The sequence below is a fragment of the Glossina fuscipes genome, unplaced genomic scaffold (assembly GCF_014805625.2).
Source record: "Glossina fuscipes isolate IAEA_lab_2018 unplaced genomic scaffold, Yale_Gfus_2 78607, whole genome shotgun sequence".
Classification (NCBI taxonomy): domain Eukaryota; kingdom Metazoa; phylum Arthropoda; class Insecta; order Diptera; family Glossinidae; genus Glossina; species Glossina fuscipes.
In genome coordinates this window covers 1-10,770 of record NW_024004571.1, presented here as the reverse complement: position 1 = coordinate 10,770, position 10,770 = coordinate 1, and the positions used below count along the sequence as shown (strand labels likewise).

Below are 10,770 nucleotides of genomic sequence, written 5' to 3'. Positions count from 1 at the left end.
TATAAATGTATCAAAAATATGCATTCATCTCCCCTTGTACGTCTCCTCTTTTATAGGTGTTTTCCATGACCATTTAGCGCAGTACATGGCTGAGTTTGATTGATGCAGCTTAGAATCTCCCCTTTCAATACACGAATGCTTGTGAGCTTATTGACGTAGACCTTTGATACAACCCAATGAAAAGAAATCCTAGCCAAGTGATGCAATCTTCCTAAATTTTGCAATTATTCTCCTCACAGTTGACAAAGTTAAATCAATATTTTGACTTGGACGCTGATGGTCGCCAAATCTTTATTGTTTTTTAAATATTGTTCAACAGTGAAAACATGTTGCTCTCCCTAATGCCTAAGCTGTCAGCTGTCAAATTGCTTTTTTTTTTCTTCATTACCAACATCTTACTACACAAATGGCGGTAAATTCAAATCTTGCGTAAATTACATGTACATGTAATCTCCTTTAAAATAAGGCTCTTCTGGGAAAGCCGGCCTGCGTCGTTTGGCACAATTTTTCTTTCTTTTTCAACTTTCCTGATGAGATCAATAGGTTGATATTGCCTTTTACGTAATCCACAACAATATAAGACGACTGTGGCAATGGAAGAACAAGAAAGAAAACTACGTTAGGTTGTGTCTGAATCTTTTATACTATTGACGGACGGGGTTTCTGTACAGTATTGACGTGAAAATACAGTAGAAGTTTCTTATTCGCGGGGTATACGTTCCATAAAAATGCCGCGAATACAGAGACCGTGAATTTATATGGGATTATAGGAGATACGGTCCTAGATGACAAAATAAAAAAAAAATCAAAAAAGTTTTTGAACATTTTGATTAATTATGTAAAGGTTTAGGCAATGGTTTAAAGAATTTTGTAAGTCTTTCTTGCTTGGCAGTTTTTTAAAAGTTCCTTCAATTCAGACTGATACGCAGCAGTCGCATTAGCAATTTGCCTCTTCAAAGTAAGACTTCGTTCCATAGACGAATCAATGTTCATAAAGAAATCGCCCAAACTCATTTGCCATTCTTAAAGCTTCACTAAGACTTTTCAAATCATTTCCAGTGCTTGCTGAAGCCTCTTCTTCAATGGCTGTGAATTTAATTTAACATTTCCTCCAAGGCGGTTTCAGGCAAACCTTCATCTTGCGATTCAAACAATTCCTGAATGTCACTTGATTCTATCTGTTCGAACCCATCTTGTCCTATTCCATTCGCGAGTTCGGCTATGTTTGCAGTTGGAACTTGCACAGATTCTTCGTCATTTTCCGCAGTCAGAGCAGGCCACAGTTTTTTTCAGCATGGGTTCAATGTGTGTGGCTTCAGTTCTTCCAACGATTCTTTTATGTTTACGATGCATCTTGCTATGTCAAATTTCTTCCTGCATTCCATAACATTCATATCAGGATTACATTCCATATTATCCATTATGATTTTGAAGGTTCGTCTAATGTAATAGAGATTAAAGGCCTGGATTATTCCTTGGCCCAAAGGTAGAAGGAAAGCCGGCCTGTTGGGAGGTAAAAAAGTCACTTTTATGTTTGGGCACATAGTTTCAAGTTCGCGAGGGTGACCTGATGCATTGTCCCAAGCTAGAAGTGCTTTAAAGTCTAAATTCGGTTTTTTTAAATAAGTTTCAACTTCAGAAACAAAACAATTCCGGAATCAGTTACAAAAAATCCGCGAATAAAGAAATTTACAGCCACAAATATGGGAGTTGGGTCGCATTTTTTTAGTCCGCGAGTAGTGAAACCGCGAATACAAGAAGCGTGAATAAGGGAGCTTTTACTGTATTTATCTTTATGCATTTTAAGTAAATTATAAGTTGCTAAGCGGAAAAGACATCTTTTCTTTGCTTTTGAAAACAGCGATGCTTTCGGTTTATGGGTATACTTAAGCAAGCATGATCGCTCTGACCTAATTTCAATATTAACCAGGATGCAAAAATTTCCAATTTGTAGGCGATGCCTTTGTTTTCCCGACTGGAATGATATTTATTGTGGACATACAGACAGACAGACATGTTTCGATTCAATTCAATATCAGGACTATATACGAATGTGAAAGGCTGTAGTAAACATCCTTCTGACGTTTTTATAAAATACCTTGATATGACTCGGATTGTGAAACCGATCACCAAGAACATGTATACAAATACATGATAAGATCTCGAAAATTTGTTTCTGATGTTTTTACAAATAAATAAAAGTACCTTGCTCTTAGGTTGTGTGCATAAAAAGATAAAAATTAAGTAAGAAAGAAGATTTGGAATTTTAGAAATAAAAGCATACGGTATTAAGAATATGAGTATTTTTTTTCTATTCTTCGGCAACGCAGGACGGTTCCTTTTTCATTTTAAAACAAAAAACTGCGCCGTTTTGTTTAATGCTTTTGAATTTGTTAAAAATTTATTTGTAATGCATGTCAGTTTTTTCGATTTTTATTTATACTTTTTTTTTCTTGAATTTTTTCGGTAGTTTTTTTTATTTTTTTTTTAATGAACTGCACAATTCTAATGGCCTGACGTCTGATATTCAGCATATTATTTTGAAAAAAAATTATTTCGTTTGAATTTTTGTGTCCTGAATGCATGAAAAAAAAAAAATTAATTTAATTTTCATTTTACTTTTTTTCTTTTTTTTTTGTTTCTTTTTTTAATGAATTTATTAATATAATGTTGTTTTTGTCTTTAATAATGGAATTTGTTCTTTAAAGTGTAAACGCGAAAGTGTGCCAAGCATGAGATCATTAAAGAAACTGAGGCGAGGCTTTTCAAAAAACGAACAAGTATATAGTTAAAATTGCGAATCAAGTTCACTACCTAAGGATAGATTACATAAGAATTTTCAATCGTTTTGTTATGCAAAGGGATGGATAACCCATCAGCGCTCAACAGCCGTTTAGCAAGAAAAATGTATGCGATCTGATGTATAATTCATGTGTTAGGTAAAGTACTTTTCGTGTTAACACCTGATAGAGTATTCTTAGAAATCCGTTAATAAAGATATAGAATAAACACTTTAAGAAGCCTAAGTCAGATTGCAAGCACAAAATGTTGCTTCGAACAGGCACGGAGCACGGAGAATGTGTGCAGAAATCGTTATCAACGCAGTGCTTGATAATCAGGTACCAATAAGGATCCAAAAGGAGTTACCGTATATATATAAAAGGTAACGAGATCGAGAAATTGCAGGGTTAGTTGCTTTTGTTCAGGTTCACGTTCAGGCTGAGGCTTAGCTACAGACTCAGGCTCAGGAGTTAAAGCGGGTGCCGACATTGCTTTTATATTCTTATCAGTAGTGTCCTGTTCCTGTTGTTGACCCGCTGATGAAATCTCACCTTCCCTAAGTTCACTTTCCTTAGTCTTCTAAATACCTTCTTTCTTGACTTTTTTATGCGAAGATTTTTCAGCAGAGTGATTGCTTTCTTTAGTTACAATAGTTTTTTGAGTTATTGCAGATGAATCGACAGTACTTCCATTCTAATCCACCTCTATATTCGATCAGCGTCAGAAATATTGAAACCAAAACATTTGCAAAAATCCGGTTTGGGCATACCATTGCAACACATGAATGGATCCTTAAGAGATCTACTATCCTGATCTACGCTTGCGAACAAAATCTTACGGCCAAACATATCCTTTCTAAATGCCAATGTAATATTCGAAGATAACTTTTGGGAGCATCTAACCCTGTGAACATCTTGAAATTACCTGGATATCTTAATATCAATAAAACATTTATTCTTTGCTTTAAATAAGTCATGTGAGGGCCTTTACAGCCCGTTCTCTGGGGCAGGGGTATTTACAAGAGTCATTATTATTAATAATTTAGTCACAGAAGTAACTTTTAAATACCAGCATCTAAGATTATGGATTTTATTGAAAACTCAACTGCGCTTAAGATTTGAAACCAGGATACAAGAGTTAAAGTTTATATATATATGCCTTTTTACAGATGCATTTTCTGAAAAACAAGTAAGGTAAGCCGAAGAAACAATTTTGCATTATTTGAGTCACTATTGCATAAATAGTTAGTTTATTGTTAATTTATCAAAGAGAAGAAACAGCTGTTATATTTTTGGATTTTGACAGACATGAAACATAAGCAAAAAATTGCTTGTTTTGCCTGCTTTTTCCTTCGCACTTGAATGATAGAAACGAAAGTTGTACCTGATCGTAACAGCTTAGCCGCGAACGAAAGTTGACTTTCAGATACCCTACACCAAATTTATGGTCAAATCCGGGATCCGAAAATGGGGATAACGCAATAAAAGAAAATTAAAAAAAAAACTACTATTTTTGTACATATCAACTTTGTGGTTGGTACAAGTAGTGTCATGTGTATTTGTTGTTGCAAATTCTAATTTTTTGGTGGATTTGCGTTTACACGTGCGTCTTCTTATTTATGTGAATATAGAATCATGGGAAAGACAAGAAAGCATAAAATTCAATATTCTAGGAAATTAAACCCTTTATTTACTATCAACGGCAGCGAAAGTGACGACTTTCTAAATAATAGTAGTGAAATTGCTATCGGACCAATAGAAGCAGTGCGTGATCAATTACAGAATGCTAACACGGAAGAAAAGTTGAATGGCTTGCAGTCCTTAGCTGTTTTGACGGCTAGTAAAGATAAAGTTGCTAGTATTTGTCAAACAGATATTGTGCGCATAGTTGGTCCTTTCTTATGTGAAAAAGACGTATCAGTCCGCAATGCTGCAGCTGGTGCGTTAAGAAATTTGTCTGTCGCTAGTAGTGAAGTGTGCGATTATTTGGTTGAACAAGATATTCTCACACCTTTGTTTGTAATGCTGCAGGAATATGCAGTAGACGATTGGAAGCCAAAGTTTGATGTCAATATGTGCAATCAAATGGACATACGTTCGGACATATTTTTGCAGGCTATCAATTTGCTGTGGAATTTGTGTGAGAGCGCCCCTTATGCCGTCGATACCTTCAATCAGACTGTACTGATGGAAAGCTTTATACGATGTTTAGATTTCAGTGTCTACGGATTGGATATAGCAATATCTGTAGCTCAATTCTTTTTAGTGGTTTCTGAAAACAATCCTAAATCGTGGAAAGTGTTTAACAATTATTTACCCAATTTCTTGCGTCTTCTATCATTAACGGGTGATTACGGCCAAGGGTACCTTTGTTCTTTAGCAGCCGCAATTTTAACAAATGTACCAGCACTGGCCGCTTCCTATAGTGTTACCATGTTACGAGCTTTGGCTGGAGTACTCAAAATTAATCATCAAGTCGTCATATCATCAGTTATAGCCAATATATCTAATCTTTCTAACTTAATATCACAATCAGAGACATTTGAATTAGAAATTAAAATGGATATAACAGATGGTATGAAAATACAAAGAACGTTTTTGACAACACAGTAAAATATATAAGATATTTTAGATGAAAGCGAGGAGGCAGCGGCCACTCGTAGACGGCGTCAAGAATTACCAACTGAAGCCGATATTGTGGTTAGGGATATCGGTTATTTATTAGATGCGCAAAGAGTAGCTGCCGAAGTTATAACAAATCTCTGTTCCGACGAGGATGATGAAAATGAAGGTAAATTGTATAAAAGTATTGAAAGTTTTTTTAAAGTGGTTAACGTTTAGATGGGAATGATATCGACGATGAAAGTATATCGGAAAATGAATGTGTAGTGGACTATGAGTCTAATGAAACTAGTGGAAGTAATTTGAATTTAGTGGAGGGCGATAAATTCGGATTTGACGTGATAGATGTCATAAAATCTTTAAGTATTGTTGAACAGGTAGTAAAATTAAATGTATAAATGGTGCTGCTTGTAAAATATTTCATCTAATATTTTCTCTAACTAAAAATTTGGAATCAATCAGCTTTGGCAACGGGCACAACTTCTTAGTGATGACCTCTCAAATCAACTGCGAGAAACAGATATAAACTTACTTATGAAGTACGTCTATCCACTTCTGTTTATTTTTAATATAATTGCTGAACTTCACTCTTAGGGCGAAAAATTTGCGAATTTCTTCACTTTTATGTTTGCAAAATTTGTGCAATTGTCTCACTTCTGAAGACTTAGGTGGGCACAATGCAATCTATAGTGTTTGGCTAGAATTGGGACAACAGGTATTCAAAGGTCCAAGGGATTATTCAATTATGGAGCCTTCCACATCTCTGATGCGTTCGGCTTTGGAGCATTTGAAGAGCCATCGAGAGCTTTTCAAGCAAATGGCTCAGAACGATTTGGAGGTACATTCGAAGTTGTCTTTCGAAAAGCGATGAATATTATTTAAATTTTTCTAATCATTATTAGCTTATTTTAGGTGGCGTGAAAAATTGTTCGATGCCCGAAATTCGAGCGAATTGGTTACGTATGTTGGGTACACTGGGCTGTCTTTTACCGGAACCACTAGTAAAATTAATAATTTCGTTTATTGTTGAAACTTGCACTCATGTAGGAATTCAACTCGTTTTTAATAAAAGCAATTAGTTGCAAATAATTCGAAATTTTTTCCAGGAAGAAGATGTTTGGACACTGTCCGAAGCTTTCGATGCTTTAATGGATATGTTTTCCGATAATGATTGGCCTGAAATTATAATGCAAATAGACTTAGCTAAAGAAGTTCAGAAACTGGAGAAGACTTTTAGGAGTAAAGCTCGTTCGCAACGCAAGGAATTGAAAGAACGATATGCGGCTGTTCAAACAGTTCGTGCCAATTTAACACGTTTCGTCATATACTTGGAAAAGGAATCAATGAAACTCGGTGGGCTACCTAGCTCCACAACAGACTGATTGTAATTCGGAGCAAAAAAAGTTTTTATTGCCTTACTTTATAATTTCTTTTAAAAATGCTTTGAGTTGTATTTGTTCCATTCACAATCTTTGTTATATTGAGTATTTACTGTCTTCTTCCAATAAAGTGGAGGTTGGGAAATTATGTAGGATTTAGAAAGCTCTCAATTATTCATTAATCATTTGAGAAGCAAATAGTATTTTCAGGAAAAGAAAATACTATCAGAAAACCCGGAGAAAAAAAAATATATTTTCGAACAATCTGAAATTTAAAAAACGTTGAAAATGGCCAGACGTTCGCGACCTTCGACTGCCATATTCAAAAAAGCAACATCGTTACTGAAAGCTGATTCAGCGGAAATCCGCCGTACGAACATTTACTCGGCGTCAATTTTAAAAGTCCGTGCCGAGAGTATTGAGCGACTTAGCATTGAGGACCCCAGAACTTGCCAACAGAGCGATGCGAGCGCCTTGTATACAGAATTAAAAGTTAAAAATGAACAATTGACACCGCATTCCCATGTCATTGATACGGCGCAAAAATGGTTGAATTTGGAGGGGAAAAATAATCGTATGCATAAATTCCCTCTAAAAACCATTTTACCGAAAGTGCATTTACATCGTTTAAACGCAGAAGATTCGGTTTTATTATATGTTTCGAGATGCGAAAATTGTCAACACTTGCTGAGCGATAAGAAACACTGCTTTTGGTGGTAAAACGGTTAAAAAATATTAACGTCGGCTATAACAAACAGCACAGACAGTACTCGAATTATTTCGGTGACTCACAGTTAGCATAATTAGCAGAAAATTTTATATTAATTTCAAAGAGGACCTCTGCCATGACATCTAATGGAAGAAAATGAAATAACAAATCTATATATATATACATATATATAAACTATATTCTCTTGACTCGGGTCGTGGGAAGCGTCCATTAAAATTAATCTGTAATAAGTAGTAAAACTATATTGTAGGCTACGATGTTTCTCAACGTTACTGACATCCTTGTAAGTTGTTTTAACCATGTAAGCAGCTGGGCCCGGACTAAGCGGATCATCGCCTTGATGAGCGGGCATAAACGAGAATAAACGTGGTCCAGAACGTGGTAGAACCAATCGGGGCAATGTGGTGCCAAAAGCTATAACATTGTTTTTATATTCTAAGCATTCATTATAACTCCAGCATAAGCATTCTTCTCATTCTCATTTTGCTAGCTAAGCATTTTTATTTTACTAACATAAGCATTTACTCACATTTCAACATTTTATAAAAGACGTAGATTTCTGGCGAGATTTATTTTTCTTATAAAAGGGAAGGATTTTCAAGAAAAGCAAATAAGAAAATTACCTTTGGCCGCGACTGAAAGTTTTATACTCACCGCCATATTTAGAATTAACACATTGCTTGTCGCCGTCTCCTCTCCAAGATCATTGATTGTTTGCTTGGACCGATTTCTGCCATTTCCCCATTACAACTTTTTAATAATTAATTGCTTGAAATTTTGTAATTGGTAAAATGAAAATTATAATCTCGGGCCGAAGAAAGTGTTAAGATCCGTACTGTTTTGAGGAGTAGCTGGGAAGAGCAAAATACGTTTTGAGTTTGGTATTGTGATACGGTTGGCGTGAGAGTTCTATGGTATTTTACTACCTGCAGGCAATTTTATTTGTCGCATGGTGGCAAACAGGTAGATTATGTCCCTCCCCGTGGAATATAAAAAGACTGCTTTTTGAATAGTGCACTGCTTTTTGGAAGCATTACTTGCTCAGCTATATAGAGAAGAAAAACAAATTTCTTAACACTATAGATTACAAAAAAATGCGTGAAAACTTGATCCCGCAAGGCAAGCGCAATGATGGAAGGCATTGGAAACGATGACAAGAAAATTAAAAATTTTACCTTATCAAAGAGATAAATATGATTGGATGTTTAGGATTGAGTTTATTTAAAGATAAATTAAAGAGAAACTTAAATCGATTTTTCGATGTTTTAGAGTAAATTTCAAGTTCGCGAGTTAGTTCAAGCGATTTCAACCGTCAAGCAGTTTTTTAAGCATCATCCGGCATTTTGACCTTCAATGCGGTACGGATAAAGGGCGCAAAAATTACAAAACTCCAGCAGGTTTAAATTTAAGAGAACGTTGCAAAGTAAAAAAATAAAGTATAAATGCAATTGAAGAAATTATTTTTTATTTTTCAAGAGATATATAAGGTTTAGCTTAGAACTACATTTGCATTGAGTGATTGCATTGAGTGATTGCTTGAAGTATGTGTAATAAAAAATGTCATTCAATTTTGGAGTATATGTAGAAAATCTCTAAACTTATATAATAGCCAAAAAGGAAAAAGACTCCTATTAAGTTTTGAAAGAAAACTAAGCCTGGTAACGCTGCTTTTGTCAAGCCTTGCGATACATATCACTCGATCCATACGAGTATCGTGCTTCTTTTAAATTTTGAGTAACTAAAATTTCTTCATCGTATTGATTGATTTCCTGCATTTTTGGGTGCATTATGCTATGCACGTCGTTAAGTGTGATGTCTAGGTCTTCAAAAACATTTAAAATAAATGCAGCACATATAACTACTAGAAATCCGCATACGTCATCCAGTATATCATCTAAACGCATATGGACGAATTCCTTAGTCTTGCTATTTTTTCGCATTTTGTTTAATTAATGACATTTGGATGTATTTTACTTATCCTTGGTTTCTTGTATCTTTTAGCTTTTTTATGCTTTTTTCTTATTTAATGATTTTCGTATTATACTATTATATATATATATATACTATTTTATATTACATTGTATAAATTACATACAGGTAGTTTGAAGAAATTTGAAACCCTTTATTTAATTGTATGAAAAAACAGTAAATTGTCTACATATAATTTTTGCTTAAATAAAATTGGAATAGCAAAATTTTGCTTGTATAATAAAAAAACGGGTATAATCTCTTTTGCCATTTTCACCAAAAAATATCAATTTAGTTCATCCTTTTATATAATATATAATCTTATATATATAAATGTATAAAAAAAGAGCATTTATCTCCTCTTAAACGTCTCCTGACTAGTTTCATTCAATTTTTAAAGACCGATTCGATTTTCTCTCAACCATATCTTTGAGATTTTGGTTAAATAAGATTCCTATGCAGAATACCAGCCAGCATTCGAATAATTAAATGCAAACTATCTTTCAGCCATGGTATGATGAGATGTAATAAATAAGGAATGGTCAATCGGTTTTTATAGGCGTGGCATTCGATTTTCCCCTATTTAAAAAAATTGGCCAGATACGAGAATAAGCGTATTATATTCTCAATAATTCGAATAATGTGAGAATAAGCGTCCAATTTGTTTACGTTTGTTGAATAATTGTTCAAGTATTTGTATAAAAATTGGCCATGTACGAGAGTAAGCGTATAAAAATTTGGTCATGTAGGAGAGTAAGCGTATAAAACTGAAAATCATAAGTACTTATAGTCAAAAATAAGTTTCTATGAAATTGAATCTGTCCGACAGATTTTAAAGATCCTTAAGATAATTCATTCAAGTCTATCGGCGAATGCACAGAAATCTAATAAATCTACGAGGACGCGATCAAGATAACACGCATTCTGCAGTTTTTTATGTAAATAATAAATTAACCGCAATACTTATATAAAAATTTAAACTTTAATCTGCTTATGACATCGTATGAACATTGGACATAACTTGAGTAACCAGCGATGTGTTTGGAAACTCTTTTAAGAAATTTGCTAAATACTTTACATGCAAAATTTGTTGATGTCCGCTATTTTGTCTAATTGGACTTCAAAATGTGCTTATCTAGTTTCAATTTTTGGTCGTACAATATACTTTTCTGGTCGTACAATATACTTTTTGGTCGTACAATATACTTTTCTGGTCGTACAATACACTTTTTGGTCGTACAATCTACTTTTTGGTTGTACAATATACTTTTCTGGTCGTACAATATACTTT

The 10,770-nt window shown here is 34.2% G+C and overlaps 1 protein-coding gene across 2 annotated transcripts; it reads left to right on the top strand.

Annotated features, from left to right (window-relative positions):
- The first annotated feature begins 4,342 nt into the window (after positions 1–4,342).
- LOC119644009 (HEAT repeat-containing protein 3-like) lies at positions 4,343–6,936 on the top strand. Of its 2 annotated transcripts, none has more exons than XM_038043535.1 (7): positions 4,343–5,355; positions 5,404–5,571; positions 5,622–5,779; positions 5,865–5,941; positions 5,997–6,240; positions 6,305–6,445; positions 6,509–6,936. In XM_038043535.1, exons 1-7 carry the CDS (start codon positions 4,416–4,418, stop codon positions 6,782–6,784), a joined length of 2,004 nt encoding a protein of 667 aa, XP_037899463.1. In that variant the 5' UTR covers positions 4,343–4,415; the 3' UTR covers positions 6,785–6,936. The 2 variants fall into 2 exon arrangements, with proteins under 2 accessions (XP_037899463.1, XP_037899464.1); XM_038043536.1 differs by having other exon boundaries at positions 4,416–5,355; positions 5,413–5,571.
- The last annotated feature ends 3,834 nt before the right edge of the window (positions 6,937–10,770 follow it).